The 23093-nt window shown below is 42.3% G+C and overlaps 2 protein-coding genes across 3 annotated transcripts in view; both read right to left on the bottom strand.

The window, feature by feature from the left end:
- LOC119210022 (copine-8) overlaps positions 1–2874 on the bottom strand; it is a 56701-nt gene extending 53827 nt beyond the window's left edge. The window contains exon 1 of the mRNA XM_037459608.2: positions 2718–2874. Within this exon, the coding sequence (XP_037315505.1) occupies positions 2718–2815 (98 nt within the window). The 5' untranslated portion in view covers positions 2816–2874. The remainder of the gene's footprint in view (positions 1–2717) is intronic.
- Positions 2875–7712: 4838 nt separating this feature from the next.
- The window catches only part of LOC119210021 (kinesin-like protein KIF21A), a 29935-nt gene continuing 14554 nt past the window's right edge, over positions 7713–23093 (bottom strand). Inside the window, exons 7-37 of one of the 2 annotated variants that reach the window (XM_037459606.2) lie at positions 22795–22910; positions 22402–22597; positions 22096–22285; positions 21564–21627; positions 21269–21466; positions 20911–20958; positions 20129–20186; positions 19914–20025; positions 19624–19812; positions 19341–19540; positions 19139–19246; positions 18271–18339; positions 18018–18163; positions 17777–17921; positions 17423–17617; positions 16466–16567; positions 15773–15938; positions 15536–15556; positions 14768–14825; positions 14430–14484; positions 14020–14234; positions 13679–13852; positions 13490–13522; positions 13206–13333; positions 13049–13133; positions 12863–12952; positions 12620–12778; positions 12422–12539; positions 12171–12341; positions 11838–12034; positions 7713–11702 (exon numbers count right to left, since the gene is read on the bottom strand). In XM_037459606.2, coding sequence (XP_037315503.2) covers positions 11645–11702; positions 11838–12034; positions 12171–12341; positions 12422–12539; positions 12620–12778; positions 12863–12952; positions 13049–13133; positions 13206–13333; positions 13490–13522; positions 13679–13852; positions 14020–14234; positions 14430–14484; positions 14768–14825; positions 15536–15556; positions 15773–15938; positions 16466–16567; positions 17423–17617; positions 17777–17921; positions 18018–18163; positions 18271–18339; positions 19139–19246; positions 19341–19540; positions 19624–19812; positions 19914–20025; positions 20129–20186; positions 20911–20958; positions 21269–21466; positions 21564–21627; positions 22096–22285; positions 22402–22597; positions 22795–22910 — 3864 coding nt within the window. In that variant the 3' untranslated portion in view covers positions 7713–11644. The remainder of the gene's footprint in view (positions 11703–11837; positions 12035–12170; positions 12342–12421; positions 12540–12619; positions 12779–12862; positions 12953–13048; positions 13134–13205; positions 13334–13489; positions 13523–13678; positions 13853–14019; positions 14235–14429; positions 14485–14767; positions 14826–15535; positions 15557–15772; positions 15939–16465; positions 16568–17422; positions 17618–17776; positions 17922–18017; positions 18164–18270; positions 18340–19138; positions 19247–19340; positions 19541–19623; positions 19813–19913; positions 20026–20128; positions 20187–20910; positions 20959–21268; positions 21467–21563; positions 21628–22095; positions 22286–22401; positions 22598–22794; positions 22911–23093) is intronic. The other variant, XM_037459607.2, reaches the window with a different exon arrangement.

Consider the following 23093-nt stretch of genomic DNA (forward strand, 5'->3'; position numbering starts at 1 on the left):
TAGCTGGAGATGCAGGCTAAGAGCCGAGGATCTGTCAATATCTCTGTGCGGGTTTTGTCCCCACCGGCTATACAACAATTACAGGAGGAGAGCCACTTGGAATAAAAGCATCTGCTCCAAGTCTCTCTTCATATTGCTTTTTTCTTTCTCACTTTTCCTCATTGGAAAGAAAGCGAAGTCTCAAAGAGGCTTACTGAGCACGTCAAAAAGATAAATATGTCACTGGCTGTCAAGTTGCCAGTTTTAGTTTCCCTCAAAACAGGTGACATCATCTTAAAAGCAGAATGCATACTCAAGAGATTTACAAGAATGATGATTTGCATAGCAAACATGCTCAACTGGATTCTTCTCATTGCAATCTTCCACAACATGCCCTCACACTCGTTGAGGGAACATTTTTCTCGCTCTCTGCAGCCACGTCACACAAATTATAATTTCAATCTCATCGTCCATCCATATTGCTTTCACTTCAACCATTGTCTCCCTGGGGAGATTTCTCACTCCAACACACAAATACAAACACACACAGAGACATTTAAAAAAAAGTAGTAACCATGGTGATGTATCCTCTTGAAACATGCACAAACACATAGGTATATGTTCCACGCCCACACAAACACACACCTGGCCGTTACCATGGCATTCCCGCTGTACCTTAGGTTGGAGGTGGGAGGATAGCCACCAATGCACACTACCCCCCTTGGGGCTGGGGAGCTTGGTGACTCAGACATTAGCCAACTCTGCCCAACATGTTCAGTTATTCTCCTGGATATGACAGTGTCTGTGTTACTAAGGAGATGCTAAAAACTAATGTGCATAGTGTAACTTTAGGTGAAGTTTGCGCTTTGAATACTGCCAGCATCACGCAATCAATGTAATTTAGAGGAATAAAATATACTGCATCATGTACCTAACTAAAACTCAAAATATAACACTGACATTTGATTTATGGCTTTAATTATAAAGTATTAATAAACCAGTTAAAGAAAATCAAACGTACAAATGGATTCCTGCAGCATGTTCAATTCCAACCAAGGATATTCCAGAACATTTGTAGTGCACCCAGGTAGGGCAGATATCTTCATTTCTAAAGCTGAGCCCTTAGCAACCACTGTTAAAATCTTCTCCGTGGCTCTTTGTTTCATGTCATCCCTTTTCTTTCAACGGTTTATCAGTCCACCCTGTCTAATAAAGCTAAAATGGCCAAAAGCTTCAACAAATATTGTGTTAATGGAAACACAATGAAAGAATGTTTCCACTCTTCATTACAAGCCAACCAGGAGTGCCTGAGACATCAGGTTTAAAGTAACAACAAACAAAAAACACGACAATAAAGTAAAGGCGGGGGTGCGCAGGCACAAAGTCAACATCTAAATGCGTCTCAATGGAATTAATTACATTAGAGCGTCCCTCGAGCCTCTGGAAATGAGCACATCTTTTACCAGATTCAGGAAAGGATTTAGCAGAATATTTCTCTTCAAAATTGTCATTACTGCAGGGGAGACATATTTCCACATCTTCTGATTAATAGGCACAACACACCGTGTCCGCTGTCTGTGTATTTATCACTACAGAGGAAATCCCATACACAGCATCCTCTTTACCCAGACAGCTTCAGGGGAAGATGCAATGCATACTTCAACAGCTTTTTCTTCTCCCCCCCCCCCCCCCCTCCAAGCCCTCCAAAATGCAAATTAAACAACCTGCCTATGCTAAGACAATAACAAAGCAGACCAGCTGATGTGACCTCTTTCATTTGATGGAGGGGACTGGTTTAATTGGATTCCCTTACTGGGGGCTCTTCACAAAATGGGGCTGCCTTGTAAAGTAACACAGCCTGTAGCCTGCTGTGTAGGTCAATAGTCAGGCAGAAATAACCACCATTCTCTGCATTTCTCACCCTGCTTGCAATCATGCCTGAATGGCAGAGTAAGAGCTCTCGTTTTATGAGATGGGAAGCACACACCGGCTTTGCCCTCTGCTTCCCCGGTCGCTCGCATTGTCCGCAAAAAAAAACACTGCATGTGATGATTTTAAGCTCCTATTGTGCGCTTTATTTTCAAAAAGATGCCTACGTCTCCTCACGGGTCACCAACCAGCCACAACAACACCGTCAGCTGTCACACGATGTCAAACAAAAAGAAAAAAACAGATACGGCGTGGAATGCTTGAGTTATTAGTGATAACTCACCAGCCCACCTTGCGCACTTTAATGTGATTTGACACGATCCGATACTGTTCTTATTGTACCGATACGTTGTCTCGAAGCGTGGCAGTGTGTATCATACGAAAGCGTGCGGTACAGTAACGTTGAGCTGGTAGCCTACCTAAAGTTTTTACGGACCTCGCCGGGTTTAAAATGTTACGTAATTACGTTTTTAAATACGCCATATGACAGTTAATCGCACGTGTCGTGGTGGTGAACTAGTTCGCGTTACAGCGGACGAAGCGGCCGCCACACTTTTTTTTCTCTAACTAAGCGCTACCACAAGTACTGATACACTGCGACAATGTTAAACAGCGATAAAAAAAAAAGCGGTCTCTCTTTCGGACTGCTTATGGCGTCGCGGAGTCGAGATAAGATACGTCGAGAGGCGGAACGGGAACTAAGAGGAAACTTGGGACGGAGTTGGAGGCACAGGTGACTTCCAGCTGCGGTGTTTTTCCGTTGAACCGCGTCGGAGAAGAAAGCAGGTTAAGCGGACGCGTTCCCCTACCTGCAGGACACTGTGATTTCAACTTTGGTCGCAGGGATGGACTGGTTGAGCGGGTCGAAGTCGCCTATCGACGCCATGTTCATGTAAGTGTTGTTCATCCTGTCAAATATTTAAAAAAAAAAAGGGTTCACTTTTGCAATTCTTCCCCCCTTGTGGTCCAGCCCCCTTTTTTTTTTTACGAGCCGCGAAGGAAGATAACGAAGAAATGTGTGTACGTGCGCCTCCTCGGCGAGAAGTGGAGCAAAGGTGCCACAGAGAGGGAGAAAGAGGCTGGAAGATGTGATGTCACAATTCTCCTTCTTTCTTTCTCATCCTCTTCTCTCCCTCTCCCCCCCCCCCCCTCTCTCTCTCTCTCTGTGAAAAAGTGGGAGAGTGCGTCTCGCTCATCTCCTTCTCCCTCCCCTCCGCCATCTCCTTCCCATTTTTCTGTCCTTCTTTCGCCCTTTCAATTCAGTTCAGTTCAGTTGACTTCAGCTCAGCTCATTTGAAATTCAGTGCTTCAGAATAACTGGCATGGAAGTAATGATACGATCATCCAGAAAATGAATGAAATTTGTCATGAAAAGACTTTACTGTGTATGTTCCTCTTAATACTGTAATTCAAGTTAGTTTTATTCAGTGCAGTTTAATGTGGGCACAAAACACCCCTCACCCCTTTTTTCACAGCCGGATCTGGCCCTTGTGAATCGCATTGGGGCCCGTCATGATGTCATCGAGGGTCGTTTCCGAATAGCATTGGAGACAAGTAGTTCATCACAGAAAGCCTGTGGTACACACAGCAGGTGAGAAGTTTGAAAGATGTTCTTGTTCCCTGGCAGGAGGTGGTCATGTGGATTTATGGGAACTGTAGGATGCTTTGTTTTACATGATTAAACCATTGTGACTAATTCTAAGGATATATTTATGCCTACTCAGTTACGAGTTTTACATTTTCCCTTAACCTCATGAAAGTGCAACACCAAAGATCTGAAATTGTCAGGTTGGTTCGCTGGTGCAGGCGGAGCAGGAAGTAGGACCCAGGTGCAGGAATCTCAACAGAAGTGTTCTTTATTAAACACACAGAAACAGGGACAGAGGCGTGCTCCAACGGACGGTTGACTAGACAATGACGCGACAAGGGACAACAGGCACACGGGGCTTAAATACACAAGGGAGGTGCAGGTGATTGGACACAGGTGGAAACACTCAGGCAATCACAGGACAGGACAGGAAGTGAAGCTCACCCAGAGACACAAGAGACAAGAACCTACGAAATAAAACCCGAAGAGGACCCAAACCGTGACAGAAATGCACCTTTCATTTCTTACGACGGGAGTACGAAGATGTGGATGCAGGCTCCCTCTACAAACACAAATAAAACCGAATTAGCCCACTGTTGGTAATCTCTTCTTGTTGTGCACCACATTCAGTCACTCCACCACACAATATTCTAAGAGGAGATTGTAATTAAGAACATTATCATTATTAGTGCTCGTAAAAACACTAATAAGGCTCTCTTTGTTCTCTCACTCTATGCTGTGAGGATAAACATTCAACTTAATTAATTGCAAAGGAGACCCTCCACTGGCAAAGAAAAGAATGACAGCATGATGGATGAGAAGGGAGAAGGAGGAGAGTGGCATTATGAGGACATTGACATCTATGGTATGTTGAAGTGTGTCGTTCGAACAATGTGTGTTTGAGCAGGTGTTCACATACAGAACTCCTCCTAATTTCACTAAATGTGTTCTGTCTTAATTAGTAAAGCTTTTGATTTATGTTAAAAGAAGGAGGAGGAAACACGTTCGCTGTAGGCAATGAGTTTGTGTGTGAGTGTGTGTGTAGCATTTGGTTTTGATCGTAGAGTCATAGGATCTCAAAATGACGCATCTCAGTATTACTCAGTGTGTTTATCGGCTAACCAACCACGTCTCTATATATAGCCATCTTACACACACACAGTCTCCACATGGGTGGATGGGGTCAAAAATGAATGATTACACACTCAGACACAGACATAGACATTCAGAGTGCAACAGACGGAATTTGTCTAAGGAAAAATCCCATAATTTGCCACTGACTGAAGCATCACACAGAGAAACACTGGCTCAGCCTCTGTGCACAGCCTCAGCCACAGACCTCTCCAATTTGTGTACATGTCACATAAGTTGTCAAAAAACCAAAACATGGAGTGTTTCATATATCCAAAAATATTTTATTTTGACTAAAAAAAAATTATTTGTGCTTTAATAGGTTTTTTTAAAAAAAGTGTATTTACCATTTGCAAATTTTCATGAGAAATATCAAATTTAGTGTTTTGCTGCAGTCAATTTCAGATGTGCCTCGATTAATGGTTCTGTGATGTTTGCATCAGTAGTTATGGAGCATTAGAAAATGAGAGGTATGTCAATTCAGGCAAAATTGACACCCCAAGAATCGCAATTCAGCTACCTGAATGAGTGTCTGAACATCCATAAAACATAAAGCCATTTGTGACTATTACACACAACCACAGCTGTCATCCTCACCTTCACACATTGATATTAAAAGACCCAAACAGTGGGTCTAATGTTTTCTTGTTCACAGTGTTTATGTTTCTTGAGCAATGTAATATTCTTTCTCTTTGAAGAAGACATTTTATTTTATTAGTACTGTTACAAATACTGTAATGCAAAAAGCCAATCAGGTACATTTCATGTTCTGGGGCTTTTTTTTAGAACAATGTCTGACAAAACAAACAACATAAAACTAAAGGGTATGATGTATTTGAGAGGTATCTTCATTTGAAACTCAAAAGTAAATGTCTTTTAAAACAAATTGTCAAATTGCAACTCATCCGACATTGAAGATATCACAGCATGGACCACAGTGATCAGATCAGCACTGTAGGCCCTACTGCTGCGATGCGAGTGTGGCCAAAAAATCTCATAGTATTAACAACATGTTCCTTCGTCCACAGCTGCGTCTATGGAGAAAAACTGAACCAGATCTGACTTGGTACAGTAGACTGTGCGGAAACAAATTCAACGTCTTTCTGTGTTTTTCTTTCAGCTGATCCATGTCGAACAACAAAACTAAAGTAGTCTGCATTTACTCTCCACTACACAGGTTTTAACTGGAGAGCTCTCCTGCTTCAATAATCCATGCCACTTGCAACACAATGGATTCTGACCTGCACTTACATGGAGAGAACTAAAGCAGATCATTTAATAGAGTGAGTTTCCTTTTGTGGGCCACACAAGAGCTCAGAAGACTTGACCCCTCACTATGGCTGTCACAATACCAGCTATATCTCTCACTCTCATCTCCTGGTGGCAGGTAATCTCTCAAAGTTTTTTTTTCGCCATGACACCCACCTGTTCACACCGTTCTCTTTCTTGGGAGCACAGGTTGAGAAGTAAAAAATTCAAAAGTGCCTCAGTGAATGAAATTCCTTCAAAGGCGCTGCCCCCTAATTTCAAGCTGAAGTGCTTTTGCCAGCATATTAAAAACTGAGTTCCTCCCAATCTGTTATGCTTGATAACCGAGACATGCTGAGAGGGGACAAGGTTGATTTCTGTAGCCGCATTAAGAGAGCAAGCAGCAGTATCACGGCTCATCAGTTCTGGTCATAAAGCACTGGTATTTTTAGCTGCAGGATTCATTTTGTGGACGCACAGAGATAGGGGCCGGTGAATATTGACCCTGTCCTCCTGAGCCTCATTGCCGCTCAGAAAAACATCTTTAAGCGCCACTTGGCTACTTCTGGCCCCCCAATACCTTTTCCTCTTTCCTTGTTTGTTTTTCTGTGTTTTTTACTGTCGTAGGTTGTTAGGAAATTATTCTTGCTCCCAATGATGTTGATATTCATTTCATGAGCTCATCCAAAGGAAGAGACGAGGAAGTGCTAATGCACCAACTAATGGCCAAACAGTAACAGGATTATAATACCGGAAAGATAAATCCAAAAGCATGGTACATCATCCTTTGTACAAATAAAGAAGGGATTTGAATCTCAGGCCAGGCCGTTTCATATAGAAATGAACCTGTATTGATTTGAATCCCTCAGCAAATAAAAAGCACCTGCAGCTGTTCAAATTGAATTATTCATAGCAATTTAACTGTGAAACAGGAGCATCCGGTGTGAGCCCCCACACATCCCCAATCAATGTGCTCACTGACCAGATTAGAGGAGCCTATATCATCCAAACTCATCATCATGCTACAATTAAAGTGAAAGTGGAACTCTAAGCCCACGCTCTCTGTGGAGGAAGAAGTCACTATTGATTTCTGGTAGAACTTGATCATCTGGTTTGTACAGTAATGTGCCAGGAGGCCTACAGTAAATATCCTGTAGAGCTGAGGCAACCAAGACTTTTGTAAACTTGAGTTTTTAAGCTATTCTTAAGAAGACATGCAGGTATGTAATTTGCCGGCAATAGTGCCAATGTCTTTGTTGAGGTTTTCAAATAGAATAAGGAAGGAATGAGTCCTACATCCAGTTAGTAAGTCAGCATTTTGGCAATTTGCCATTGTCTGGAAGATTTAAAAAAAAAAAACAGCATCTGCGTAAACTAGTCGTGCCTTCACATGGTTGTTAAATACACTTGTGTTCGTGTGATGGCGTAGTCCGTTTGTTATGTTTAATCTTATCTTTAAAATGTTATTTTTTTACTTGTGCAAATTTAATTAACACTTAATAAAAGTGTTGTTCATTTTATAAGATTATTACAACGGTCATCTACAGCAATGATCCCCCCCAAAATAGGCCTGTTAAAGGTCACATAATATGCATTCTAGTGTTGAGTGTACTTCCTGTCAGGTGAGCGTCTATCACATATAGTGAGGCATATTTTACCAGTCCGGCCTGGTCTCATTCCAATTCTCAGAGGGGGTACATAGGTGTCCGTAGTTTAAAGCTTTGGAGCATTGGTATTTGACTGTTGTTTGGAGGTACAGCCGGACAGGTTAGGCATTTCCCAAATGTCAAACTACACATTTAAACACATGTATTGTGACCCTATGGTCAGCCAAAGATCACGGTTATGATCCACCCAGCTTTTAATCGTCACTAATAGTTTGAGTTTCAATACTTAAAAATGTTATCATACAATAAACAAACAATGGTAGTTAGTTGACTAACTAGCTTGTGTGAATGTAGGTACAGTACAGTAAGGTTTGGTGCTATGACAATGAAAAATCAATCCCACCTAGAAAAACCCCCATATACGTTCCCCGTCATTAACAGAAGAGAAAGCCAACAATAGAGAGATAAGGAGGGTCTGTGTGTTATGTCATCCTTAAGCACTTAGAAGTACAATAGAAGTTCAACCAAACACCAATAAGGCAGCGAGTCAGCTGTGAGTCAACGCTCCGCCGCTGCTGGCTAAGCCAAGTAACACTGCTGCTTTATGTACAGAAGAACATAAAATATTGATCTTCCATCACATTTCCCATTAATTTGTGTCTTCAGGGGGAGTTTCAACCTTTTTCCCCTCTGTCTGTGTCTAATGTGCTGGGAGAAAATTAAAGGAGAAAGGAAAGGTGAAACCGGCAGTAGATGAATTAGGATTTGTCAATGGCATTATGTAAATGTATGCGAGTTAACAGACTGTATAACGTAATATATATATATATTATAGTGAGGAAAATAAGTATTTGAACACCCTGCTATTTTGCAAGTTTTCCCACTTGGAAATCATGGAGGGGCCTGAAATTGTCGTCGTAGTTGCATGTCCACCGTGAGAGACATAATCATAAATTACATTAAACAGTCTGTTAACTTATTTTCCTCACTGTATATAGAGGCTGTGTTTTAATTTTTCTTAGAGACTGTACTCCCTTATTTCACTCTGTATAAAACCAGTATTTAGGTGGACACTTGGGAGATCACTGAGCCACATAAAGAATATAATTACGAATACAAATTAAAGTATGTATAAAGTAAAAAGGTTCCTGCAATTTTTCTATTGACCATTTTAAATGATCAGACGTCTTTTCAATACTTTCAAGGGAATTCAAAAACATCTCCTTATCATACAGTGCTACCACCAAGTGGTTGTAGCGTTTGAGTACCGCACACTGATACATGTGTATCAGTACGTATATATGCACACACATATATACACACGCACAGACACATGCACACTAGAATAAAACATGATTAAAGAAATGGTAAAAGAATAAAAATAAAAACATCCCTTGCAAAAACATCCGTTTCAAAATTTATTTTTCCACTGCACCAAATAAATCATTTAAAATTGTGCACAAGAGAATCAGCAGGAAGAAAACAGTCCTAATCAATTATTCTAATCTAACCCTGTTGTATACCGTTCATGGTATTTTTACTTTTAAATTTAGCTACAATTAGAAGGATCATTAATTACAATCGTTAATTTCAAGCAGCCAATCTGATTCATTCTGAATTAGGAAAACTTCTGCTCATAGTTTGTTTTCTATATTCTAATTAAGCAATTAGTCAAAAGGAACAAAAAAAAACAGTTTCTAACCAATTTATTTGACCATCTATTTTGGGGAAATACTGATTCAAATAAATCTAAATCATCATCAAATCATCAAAAAAAATATTCAGTGCAATTATTTTAGTCCCATTGACTTTTCATCGCCAACATAAAAGAAGGTGTAGGTGTTTTTTCGATAGGTTGAAAAGAGATTTTGACCTTTTAATGAGGGATAGTTCACATTTATTCTGTAGCAATTCTGTATGTGGTTTAGAATTTACTGCAGGCACTGGCAATATATCTCTGACAACGCAGAAATCCATCTATTCCCAGCAGTGCTGAAATATGAGAGGCATTCAATGGCAATTGGATAAAAATCTGATGAGGAAGACAACAGCAACATCCAAAATAAAATTTAACTATAAATAAATAGCAGTACTTTAGACTCATCTAAAGGATTTATTCACGGTTTTATGTATGTGTGTCATGTGTGATTGGAACATATAGATGCCACAATTAGCATAAAACTCACTCAGCAGTATCAGTATGATAAAAACCTCCACAGGAATACCTTCAGAGGGAAAAGAAAACCTCTTTGGATGAGATGTTCAATTTAGAGGACTTTGAACAGAAATTGTGTTGTGCATCTAAACTTCCAGCCTCTCTGACCTCCTATTCCGGTGTAGTGTACCACTGACTCCTGAGCCCAGAGCTAAATCAACAGATTCAGTGGAAGACCCGTGACACCCAACAGCCTGAGAGAGAAAGCTCTCACTGTCTGTTTGTCAGCCTACAGTGTCTTCACTCGAACCGTATTTAACAGAGCAGAGCAAAATCAGTCAGAAAAACGTCATAACCATACATGCATGGCGTGTAGCCGATGTAGTTGAACAGGTTGGTTTGGTTTGGGAGGAGCGCAACATGGAAGCTCTTTATCTGTACACAACAGTCACCAGAGGGTGTGTGTTACATGAATCAGTTAAACGTTGCTAAGACTTTCATAATTGGCTTGAACTGTAACAATATATTTTGATTTAGAAACCTTGCAGTACAAATATGACATGCGCAGCACAATGCCTGTTTTCATGAACGTATCCACTTTTAAGAAGTGACATGTAACCGTACACATAACATTGTGCGGGGACACAGATTTTGAATTGACTCATAAATATTTCATAAAATGAGCATTTGTCTGGCATTGATACTCTTTTAGCTATTGGAAAAGGTATCGGGAGAAACTCAGATTGTCATAGACTTACACACATAGGAATACAATTCTAAGATTTTAAGGAGAAATGTAAAAGGAGCCATTTAGTGTATGTCTATCTAGAGGGCTATAAAGTTCTGCTAGAGCAGGAGTGATTTAAGTCTGAGACTGTGGGCCCTCCGTTGGACAAAGCTTAACAAAGGCTCTCCCCCGGATAACTCTCAATTTTGCTCAATTGCTGGATGCCTTAAGTAAAAATAACGTGTTATTTGATCCTATAGAAACCCTTAATTACAGCTAAGCATATTGTACCAGTCAGACGTTTAGACACATCTTCTCAGAATTTGTGTCCTAACTTTTGACTAGTACTAAAATGCATAAATAGAAAAGGTCTATAGTGAGGCGTTTATTAGTTATAGTTACTGAGAAAAAAGTTACATATTTTTTCCAACTAATATTGCGTCCCTCTGAACTATCCCTTCAACCAAATCACAGATTTTAAGTTGTTCTACAAGACGTCCTTTTGATAAAGGATACAATTGTAATATGTTGTCATCGAGGCTCCGGTTTGGTACCACCGCGAGGCAGCCCACCTCCCATTCTAAAAAAAGCTCTGCACGGTAGGGTTTGGCAGTAACAGCTGATGATAAGACCATATGCATGTTCAGCAGTTATTGGGTCTTTGCTTCCATTGAACGACCTGGAGAGCAATGACATAACACATCACGCATATTTGGAACAAACAGGATGGTCTCACAGTAATTGCAGGGAGCAGGATATAAACATCTATGTCTTGTTTTGGGATGACGACTCTGTAATCAACAATTGGGGCAAGAAAACAAAGCCCAGGATTTTTGAGGGTAAAATTCCCTATAGGCTATGCATAGAAGGTAGCCATGTTGTTGCATGCTGAACTAAAGAGAGGAATGTTGAAAGCACATGGCAGGCCTCTGGATCGATTGAGACAGAAATTTGCATTTCGACTTTAATTCTGTTGTCTTCTGTCGCCGCCACGCAAGAAGCTGTCCATTGCGGCTGTTGTGCAATCAGCAGAGCTCTACGGGCGACTTGAGAGGCTCCACTTTGATTTGTCTTGATCTTAAATATCAGCACACCTTGAAAGACTGAGAGCAGTCGCATCCAATAAGAATCATCAGCCAAGGATCAAAGAGATTGGCCTTCAGCAGTACCCACACTTTGGCTTCCCATCCAACATTGGAAATAGCCGCTTCACAAATGAGACATTTTAATTGGATAAAAGGCCAACAGACGATCCCGTATTTCAGACCCGGAATCAGGTGTCAGTGGACTCCATCCTCCAGAGAACCTTTGGCCTCCCAAATCTTCACTGTGCGGTCACTACCAAAAAAACAAAAAGCACACATGCAGAATTCACAATCCCATTTCAGTGTGTTTGATAGAATCGTTTCACTGCACACTTGACAGTAATGGGGAAAAGCATAACGAGTCAGACGAGCATGTTTTGTGACTCACTCTGAGGCGGTGAACAGTTGGTTCCCGTTAGTGGCCAGGCCGTTGATGGGACTATCGTGTCCCCGGACCTCGCCGAGGGGCGCTAGCGAGTCGGCGTGCCAGAGGCGCAGCAGCCCTCCTCTGCATCCGCTGAGGAGCACCGGGGAGCCCGGCATCATGCCCAGAGCGCTGACCCAGTCTGCTTGGGCGCTGACGGACTGCGAGAGGAAACGACAGTTAGCGCGGACTCCTTTCTGCATCCCACTGTATTTCTGAAACTTTTCCTACGAATCAAAATCTGGAGGGGGAAAAAACAGCCCGTGGCTCCCTTCTGCTGCCATGGCCTCAGCGTACCTGGAGCAGCCGTTTACTGCCGAGGTCCCACTTCTTGATGTGAAAGTCTCTGGAGCCACTGTAGAAAACGTCCCCGTGCACGGCCAGAGACTCCAAGCCGTCCTGATGGGCGGGTTCAAACGTCTGGCTGGAGCTGATGCTTCCCTGAGACCCTTCTGACACCTCAAATACCTAGAAAAAGAACTCATTATAGTATCTTGCTGGCATGCACTTAGAAATGGGGAATGCGGATGGAGTTTCTTGTCTCTTACTCTAACATGATGGTCTTTGGAGCCAGTGAGGACCACATCCTGCCCGTGACCTAGTTTGTCGACAGTCAGACACATTACAGGTCCCAAATGTCCGGTGAGTTTCCCCGTGGATACAAATCTAGCAAAAGAAAGGAAAGGAAATGAGTTCTGTCCATTCTGCTTTGTAAAAGGAAAGCTCTAATCTGTGCTTGGACGTACTTGCGCAGGTCCCACATGCGCACAGCATTGCCAGCAGCAGCGTAAAGGAAGGAGCCAGAGGGGTTGAGGGCGATCTGGTTGATCTGACTCTCTCCGGGTGGGATGGATAAGCTCCTGGCGGACGAGCAGATGTCCCCTGAGCCCACCTGTCCTGACGACCTAAATGCAAAATAATACTGCTTTTCAGGGCTATTACACCAAAACAACGTAGGCTGGGAATATGTCAGGAGTAAATAAACTCACGTGAGTGTGCGGATACACTTGGCAGAGTCTCGTATGTCCCACACTTTGATGTAAGCAGTTGAAACCGTGAAGACGAGACTTGAAGTGTACCTGAAATAAATAAGGAAAAATGAATCATTTCTGCTACTATGTACTACTACTAAATACTACCGTTACTGAAATAGTATCATTGCTGTATTCTACTACCTGACTGAGACGACACTGCTGGGATGATCTGCCAGAGACATGATCTCCTGACCTGTCACCAAGTTCCAGACTTTACATGTGCGGTCTGGAAACACAAAACCCATGTTAAAAAAGAACATACTTATTTATTTATTGTTGGAAAACATTTTTTTTTCACCTTTGGATCCAGTGAATAGCAGATCATCTGTTGCCTCTACACAGAGAACAGGTTTGGTGTGCCCCTCTGCTACATAGACACACTGAAGTTTGGCCTCGTGGTTGTTCTTCAACGGGTTGATCACACCTCTACAACACAGATGACACGATGAAAGATAGTTACTAGTGGTACTACAGTGGATGGGTTACAGAGAAAGGTTTGATATAGAGGTACTTTAGATAAGAACAGGCTCCACAGAGTCCTGCTTAAACAGACTTCTGGGACACATTACGGAGGAACATTACCTGTGGCCATCTGTTACAGGCAACTCCTCCAAACTAAAAAACAAAGAAACTAAGTAAAATGCCACATTTTTTAAATGCATCATCAAACAAAAGGTGGTGTTGACCACTTTGATCATTACAGTACAGTACCTTCCAAGTTGAAAGAAAAACATGTAATATGAAGCCTATAGAGAGGGCACTTCTCCTTACTGTGCTTTGTGGTCGCTGCCTTTAGCTCTGGGCTCCCCGGTGCCATGCGGGGCGCTGTGCGTGGGTGCTGGGATGTGCGTTGCCGTGGCTCCTTTCTCCTGCACCCGCCTGCGGCTGAGGGGCGAGCGGTCGAGTGGCCTTCTCTCAGTACCCGTGGGTGACCGTGATCCACAACTGCGGACGGTAAGGAATGAAAGAATAACACTAATCAACAATCTCCAATAGGGAATAATTAATTTGTGACAATACCCCCCACCCCCCCAACCATATAAACATCAGACAAAGACAATTATCTTGAGGTATCCATCCACCACTGAGAAATGTTGCCCTGAAACACTTACAAGCCAGCTGGCCTGGCAGACAGTGCAGATGGGAAAGCAGTTTGTTCACAGTCAGGGGTTTGAGCGAGCGTTTGACCCAGCATGTCTCCCGACCCTTCAGGGCGCTCTGAGAGGGGCAGCAGAGGGCCTGGGAAGTCTCCGGTGGATGATTCAAAGGACTGATCCCCACTGCCGGCATACAGAAGCTCCATCTGGGTGGTGGTCCGTCTGCGAGCCTGAGGGAAGGGAATTGTTTGGCTCAATATTTAGTTGACTCACTAGTCAATGGACCATTTTTGAGTTATTTCAAATGTTAGAAGTTGTAGGAATTAAAATAGGACATCAAAATTGTAATTGACTTTAACAGTATATTAGACATGGATCTACTAATAGAAACTTCTACTAAAAGATTTCCATGCATAGTACAGTACCTTGCTTCTTGGTCTGGTTTCACCACATAACTTCATTAGATCTGTTGCCAGTGAGCTGAAACAAAGTGAAGTATTTTAGACGGTTACACCCACTAAATAATGTTCAAGGTAGGCAGGTATTATGTTAAACACTGTTGTTTAGTATTTTCATGCTAACATTTGGTTATTAGCCAAAACACTAAGGCCACGGCTGTTGCAACTCTTCTGCCATTTGGATTGAAATGCTCCTGTCTGAAATAACGCCTTCTAAAAGATGAAAATGCACATTGATAACATGTGAAACAGGTAAAAAAGTGCTTAGTATGTGAATAAAAGGCATACTGTGCATCTATATTTACCTGCCCTCTGCAGCTGGACTGGTGGTGGACTCGTCACTGCTGCTGCAATCTCCATTCTCTGTGGAAAAAAATAAATAATCCGATTTTCTCACTCGCCTTGAAAAGCCTCTTTTTCTCAGTGATACACTATTTCTCCCATTAAATGGGGGCTTTGTGCAAAAGACAACGTTCATTGAGAAAGCTAGATCTTACAGCACAACATAATTAAGGCGTCAACAGCTCAATATATGGTCAGGGGTTTACTTCTACTTAGCTAAAGGGGGACATATGGGTGTCAGAAGCTAGAGCATTGGGAGGATTTTGGAAGGCACAGACATAAAAACACTCAAACTGCCGTGTACACTTTGGCTTTCAGTCTGGCTGCAGCGTGGCTCTTTACTGCCGTTTAGTTTTTAGGAACTTCAGTGGGACTTGCTATCAGGTATGTAACAGGGAAAGGTAACACAACACATCATGCAGTTCATGGAAGCGTTATTTCAACTGGGTTAGTATTTTAGACCAACGCATTCTGCAAGATTTCTCATGTAGTTTAAAAATATAATGCCGATTAAAGCAATCAAACATGAAAAACTATTCGGTCAGAGTCACCTTGAGTCCTTGGTAAAGACAAAAAAAATGATACATTAGGGACCAAAGTCTAAAAAAAATTTACTCCCACATTTGCTTTTTTACTTCGATAAATGTGAAAAATAAATGTGATAGAAATCTTGCAGATTGCATGGGTCACACTCTCAAACACAGTCACATCGCTATCCAGCTCATACTCACCTGGTGAGAGGTAACCTAGCTCTGAGTACACACCGACACAACAGAGAAAGCAAACAACCAAATCAAAATCAAAAACAAAGATGAGAAAAGGGCTACTTTTTATTTTACAGGCCTCGATTTTTATAGAAAGGAAAGTGCGGCCTACTAAATAAAATGTAGCCATATGAAAGGGGGAAAAAAGGTGATGGTGATTGACATGCTCAGAACTACTAGTATGAATTGGTTGCAGTTTCCTACCTTGCAGAGCGCTGCCCAGCAGAGCGTCCAGCTCTGGGTTGATCTCTGCTTTCTCCTTCAGCATGTGGAACAGCAGCTGGTTCTGGGTGGCGCTGTTGATCTCCGTCTGCTTCAAAGTGCCCTCCATCACCTTCATCTGGGAATCCTTCTGAGCCGCCAGCAGCCCCTTTCACATGATGACACACGGGAGGCGGGTTCTCAACAGAGGAGCACATCCTTTGCAACTCTTTGATTGTACCATCTGTCTTCTGCAACAAAGGCATTACCTCACCGAACCAATTAGCTTGCCTCAAATCTAATCTAATTGAAACTTAATTGAATTAAGAAATGTGTTGTTGAATTTAATTGTATAAAAAGAGCCATGGCAACAAAAACAGAGGAACTGACACATTGTGTCAAGTTGTCACAACATCTAACAGTGTATATCAACAATCACAATGCATTCAAATGCATGCAGTATATTTATTTTGACAGACATGGCCATCATGCACATAGCATACCATAAGCAACGCTTTGTGTTGCATCATAAATTCTTGAGTAAATAAAAGTGGAAGGATTTATACCATGTTAAATAAGTTGCTTCACTATTAATGCAGGAACCGGACTCCCGTTGTCTGTATGTTAATGTAAACAAAGACAGACGGATTGCATTTAGAGTAAAATCTTATTAAGTCAGCAAGCGGGTGTAACTACCTTCGTGATGGCCATGTTCATGAAATGGTCCAGGAGGAAGCGGGCCTCTGATAAATTACAGGAACTGATCACCGCAGTAACGTCTCCCGTGTCTCCTTCCTCCTGTAACCAAACAACAACGCGGTCAATGAAATGGCATCGTAAAAAACGTTCTTGTTAAGAGATAGATGGGAAGATAATTTGCATAATATAATAATAGTCTACTATAGTAGATTGAGTAAATACAGTATTTGTATACATATATATATCTATATACATGTATATAGATGATATAGATAGATATATGGATGTGCAGTAGTTTGAAACTAGCTAATAAGCTTGTCACACATTCCTAAGCCTGTACAAATTCGACAGTTTTGTCATTAAGAATAGGCATTGAACATATCCAATTACACATCATTAGAGCAGTGCTCTCAGTAATAACCCTGTAGCCCTCATGCCGATACATAATTGCACAGCAGCTACAGGATTTTGAAAGACACGTTTCAACTCGTAACCTCTGGTTGCTCATTCTTTAAGCGCAATAATCAAAGAATGGTTTGGCGCACAGTGGACGTGCAATTTGTTTCTGAAACATGTAAAGGAAACAGATCTTTAATTAACATTAAAGTTTAATTTATGAATGTCTGTTCGTTATGCACCACTATGCTATTGGTTGCATTAATAGGCTGCATTGCCAGCTGCTGTTGACCGAAACATAGGCGCATGATGCTTATTTGTCTAAAACGCTTTGGGAGCCGCCAGTAGTGCTGAACTACGCGATTATCCCAATTTTTTTTGCCAGAGGGCTCCAATCCAGTACAAGTCTATACCAGCTATTGAGGTGGCCATACACATCATTGTGCAAGGCAATTCTATGTATCCTTACTTGACCCTCCTTTCTCTGAAACTATGAATCATCTAACCTACAGGCATCACGACCACCAAGGAATAAGACACATCCCCACCACCTCACACCTTGGCCTCCTCCATCTGCATGATATTGGCCTGGCACTCTGCAATGCTGTCGTTTATATAGTCGATGTTAGCGCTCAGAGACTCCAGCTCCTCGCTCAGGGAGGCCAGCGAGCGGTCGGCGTCGACGCCCTCCACCGCCATCTTTTCTCTCTTTCTGGACACTCGCTCCCTCCGCCGGGTCAACTCCTCCCGTTGCTGATGTGGTGGTGTTTAGGGATGGCAAGTTGAGAGGAAACAAAGAAGATAAAGGATTTTAAAAGTTGTATGTTGAGCTTTTACATTTATTTTACAGAACTGAAAAACAACATCTTTGTTTATCTGCAACCATCTTGAATCTGATTATCCCACGTGTACCTTCAGCAGTCTGTTCATATCTGTCTCCATGTTGGAGATGGTCATCCTCTGCATGATGATATCGGTGACGCGTCTCTCCAGTGACTGCCATTTGGCCCTGGCTGTCCTGTTGAGGTAGATACTTCCCATCCGCAGCGGGGAACTCCTGTTGGAAAAGCCAGCGATTTTTCGAAACTGTTTAATCACACACCCGCTGTGCAATACACACACAGACACACACAAACACGCTCAAGTGCCGCACCTCGGTCCATTGGCTGGGGATGCTCCAGGGGTTTGCATCCTTCCAGGGAGAAGTCTTTGAGCCGGCTCCTGGGGAGGCTCGGGTAAGCTCACCTTCCTGCTCACCTTCCCTGACACGGGCCTCACCTGCCGCCTGAGGGCGGTCACCTGATTCAGTTCAAAATGGAATAATTTTGCATATAAGAGTGAAACACAACAATAGCGAAAGCAATACCAGTGATATTACACCCCCCAGCAATGTGACTGTGTCTCACCTCTTCATTCTTTCTGCGAAGAATCAACTCCTGTTGTCTTTTCTGGGCCTCCATCTGCTTCAGTTGATGCTGTAAAAAGAGTGCTTATCAGGAAAGAACCAGTGGGAAAGTGCAAACTGGTTGTACCAGCCTAAGTAGAATGTATGTGTGTATATATATATACAGTGTGTTGCCCTTTAGGCATATAAGTTGAATTTTTATGCATTTAACTCGGCATAGTTTCAGTCCATGCAGACTCTTATTTTGACATTGGTTTACTGAGCTAAAACAGGAAGTAGTTCATGGAGACTCTTATTTTGACATTTGTTTACTGCGCTAAAACCGGAAGTAGGACGCTACGTAGAATTCACCACGTTAGATAACGCATTGGAAATTCAAACAGTCATCGCGCCAGAGAAAATACATCATGTTCGTTGACTCCCCAGCAGAAGCATCGCTTGTATGTATATAATCCTCGTTCTGACTGAGTTAACTGTGAAGCATATTGATTTTTGCTGTAAAAGTAATGGTCATGTAAGCTAGGTGGCTTAGCTAATTATAGTGTTTTGCTGTTTGTTTCCTAGTTTCACTCTCTCGTCTCTCATCACTCATCTCGTGTGTGTGGATTCAGCACAATGTGAAGACAATAAATCTGCATAAGAGGAACTCAGGATGTCTTCATGTTCATGAATAAGAGAGAGTTTAGCTCACTGTTTAGTTGGAGTTGCTACACCTCAGCGAGAACAGTACATACAGTATATATATAGTATATATATATATATATATATATATATGCAATGTTTATATAGGTATACTCATGACAAGAGGCTTGCTGGTGTGTAAAATAAAGAAAAAGAAGTACGATGATACACGTTTCCATCCCTCTCACCTCAGCTCTGCGCTGGTCTTTCTTCAGAGAGGCGATCTCCCGGTTCCTCCTGCACTCCGAGGCTCTGTTTCTCTCCTGCTGCTCCTTCATCTGACGCATCAGCACCACCTGGTGGAAATTAAACATGACACGTCAGGAGAAAATGAGCCCTGCAAGAAGACTAGAGCGAAGACAAACCCACAAATGCAGCCTGTTCTTTTACCTTGGTCTTCTTCATCTCGGTCACATCCAGCTGGAGCTTCTTGAGCTGCCTCTCGTACTGTGACTGGTTCTTCAGCAGGCGGGCGTGCTCCTTCTGAGCGGATTGGAGCTTCTGTAGCTCTTTGTTCATGGAGCTGAGCTTCCTCTCGTACTCTGTTTTTATCTTCTTAGCCTTCTCCTCCGTACCCGACTCCACTGAACCTAAAGGTGAACAAGAAAATGACAAATGCCCTTCATTTCTTTTGTTCCACAAGAGAGAGTTTCTGTCGTCATGCGTTTCTTACCCATGTTATGCAGCACCTTGTCCCTCTCCAGCTGCGTGTCTCGGATCTTGTTCTGCAGCATGGTCAGCTTCTGCTCGTACTGCTGTTTGAGCGTGTGCAGACGCCTCTGGCTGTTCTCAAGCTCGTCTATCAGCTTCTGCTTGATGGCAATCTCGCAAGTGATGTTGGCCAGGTCGGCCTGGACGTTTTCTGCATACAAAGACGTCATTAGATCCCTGTGCATCAATGTCGTAGTCTTATTACTTGAGAAAATAAGCCGTACATTTCAGCTTGACTAAAGCAAATTTAACCTTTCTCCTCCAGTTCTTCTGAGTCAGAGTCGCCCGAGGTCTCGTCTCCCAAAGTGTCAAAGTCCTCCTCCTCTCCATCCGCTTCCTCGCCGTCTTCGTGGTCGCTTCCCTCCTGTCAACATGAAGAAACATAGATGAAATATACAAGAAAAAAAGGAAAAAACACTCTTAGAAATATGTTTTCTTTATCATAATCTTAAAGTTTGACTCTCCACCTCTGCCTCGTCGTTGCCTCGCTCATGGTCGTTGTCTGGCACTTCCTCCTTGAGAACACTGAAGGAGGAAAAGACTGTTAGCAAATGACCTACTGAGAGCCTATCCTGTCGGTCAGAACTGAAATGAACTGCAACTCAAATTACAAACAAGGATGAGTGAATTGCACGTGCGAATGAATGAATCAGATCAGGAGCACATGTGAAATGAGTGTATTAGTGAATGATCTCACTGTGATTGCATGAGTGTAGAGATGAATGAGACAAGGGAAAAGATCATTTGATTAACACTATTAGGACAAACACAAGTTGACTTCATTTCAAGAAGGGTTGCCACACACGATGAGATTTGTTGACCAAATTCTTACAAACCCTCTCTTCTTTATCATTCCAGATTTGTTTATTTTGTCTTTCAAAAAGAAAAAAAAATCAAACTCCATTTTCCATTCTTTTTATTTAAGCGTTAGACACTACTGGATATAGCTTGATCAACATTTTTCCATGAGGGTTAAGAGGAAGAACTGGTTAAAATATTAGTTTCTCTCCATGAGTGTAAACCACCTGTAGGTGCAGAATAAATTAGAGATTAGTTTCTTTGGGAAAGGAAGGAAGATCTGGGTTTGGACGCAGGTTAATCAGCATGTGGAACAACTAAAACTAAAATCAACTCTCTCAATTATTTTATAATTATGATAATTATTTTAATTTGAGCACAAAAGTACGCGATTTGGACTGCTGGTAATTTAACTCATATTTGACCCCATCCTGGGTGGGTTGTAGCAAACCTGGTGTGTTCAACCTCTTGGTGGGGATTGTCCTCATGTTGCCTCAGTCTTCAGAGAGAGAGAGAGAGAGAGAAGGAGGATGGGGGTGAGGAGGAGGAGGAGGAGGAGGAGGTAGAGGGGGGGCAGATGGGTCACAGAAGTTGGGGCAAGTGAGGGCGTATTACAAGATGGAAAAAAGAGAGTGAGCGAGCGACCAGGAACGGCGAGTGCAGAGACTGTCACAAACGCAGTGGGTACGCTGCGTATGGATTTTACATTTAAAAAAACAACAACTACAAAACTGCTTTTGCAGGGAGCATTGTTGCAGCGTTTATCGTTTTCATATTAATCAAAAACGAGAGTATGATGCAAAATATACCTCTTCTTCTTCTTCCTCTCCTTCTTCTTGAGTTTCTCCAGGCTCTTTTTGGCCATCTCGATGACGTCGCTGGCCTCCTTCTCGGGGACGAGGTGGGTTTGGGAGAAGGAGCCGGCGTATAGCGAAGAGCGCGTAGAGGCCCGAGACAGACTCTTCCTCAGATTCTCATTCACAGCCTCGCTTTCAAGGAGTTTGGCTCTAAGGGTGGAGGAAGTTAAGAGTTATATCCGTCAGGCGGCATGTTGTAACTGTTAAATGAGAATACCAATATACTTGGCACGCAATGGCCTCGTACCGGAGCTCCTCGATTTCCTTGATGTAGTTCTGAATCATGTTCCCGATCTCCTCACTGCCTTCACCTACAAGCAGAGGTATCACTTCAGGAGGAAGGCCTCGCACAATACCTCCCGTAAAAAACGTGTTTATTTATACACTTAGAACACTTTACATGTATGTTAATCTTTTGAAATAAAATTTTCAAAAACATTTTTGCAGAAGTGATAACATTGCTATCATGCATTAATGTGTTTACTGCTAATTAGCAAGTGTAGTGAACACATCCATGGTATCACTATCATTGTGAGCATATTAGCATAATAGAGCATCTAGCAAGGCTACATATTCTTGTTAAACCAGTAAAATAATTGAGTCTACTTTTGTTGTAGATTAAAACCATTATGATGTATATTGACGATTAGAAGACAGACAACGGGTACCGTGAATGTGCGTTTTGAGCAGCTAACGTTAAATACCATCTAACGTAATAAGTTAAGCATTCGATTTTTAGCGCTCTAATTTAGCTCCACCGTATGAGTGTTTCTGCCCACCTGCTCTCGCCAGGACCTGGTTGGCCTGGTCACTAAGGATCTGTGTGAGTCTGGCCCTCTGGGCGTCGACGGTCTCCTGCATGGCCTTCACTCTCACCCTCAGGTTGTTGTTCTCCGTTTGCAGCATTGAGTTCTCATGGACCAAGTCGTTGATTCCCTCCATGCCATCTTCGCCCACCATACGTTTCCCCTGAGCATCAGATAAAGCGGTTGACGATCATGAAATATTCTTCTGCATCAATTTTAGCGTCTCTATTTATGTTATAATTCCATACACTAGGCTCACTCTTTTCCCTGTCTTCTCACCGTCTTGTACTCCATCAGCTCCATCTGCAGCCGCGCTATCTCCGTCCTCAGGGCGCTGATCTGCTGGCTGGCTTTGTCCTGGTTCACCATCACCTTGTTCTTAATGTTTCGGGCCCTATTGGCGTACTTTAGCGTGTTCAGGGTCTCCATAAAGTCCCGGTCCGACGGGCTGATGCATGCAATCATCACCGTTTGACTGGAGAACGCACAAATGTAGAACAGTGAAAATCCGACTGGTAATGATTTCTTCATATTTAAAAAGTCACTGGTCTCCACTAGTGAATTTTAATCACTGACTTCAAAGCAGGTAAATAAACTCATGCACCATTGAAATGCTGTATAAATTGTCATCGATATACTTTAAATATCTGGACGCAGACCGTGTTTACAGACCTGTTGCCACCCAGTGAATCCTGTAACAGCCGGGTGAGTTTGGAGTCCCTGTAAGGCACGTGAGTGGAGCGCTTACTCCTGTCTCCCAGAGCACTGATGACATTACCCAAAGCAAGCTGAGGTGAGATGGGGAAAACATAAGGTTACGCTTAGATGTTTTCAGCGCTTAAACAATTTCACCACTTAACAAATAAACAAATAAGTAATAAATATATAATAAATAATAGATAAATGACAGTAGTAAAAAGCAAAGCTATATATAAATCATGATAAACTATAAAGAAACTGAAGGTGGAATT

The sequence above is a fragment of the Pungitius pungitius genome, chromosome 2, assembly GCF_949316345.1.
Source record: "Pungitius pungitius chromosome 2, fPunPun2.1, whole genome shotgun sequence".
Lineage (NCBI taxonomy): Eukaryota > Metazoa > Chordata > Actinopteri > Perciformes > Gasterosteidae > Pungitius > Pungitius pungitius.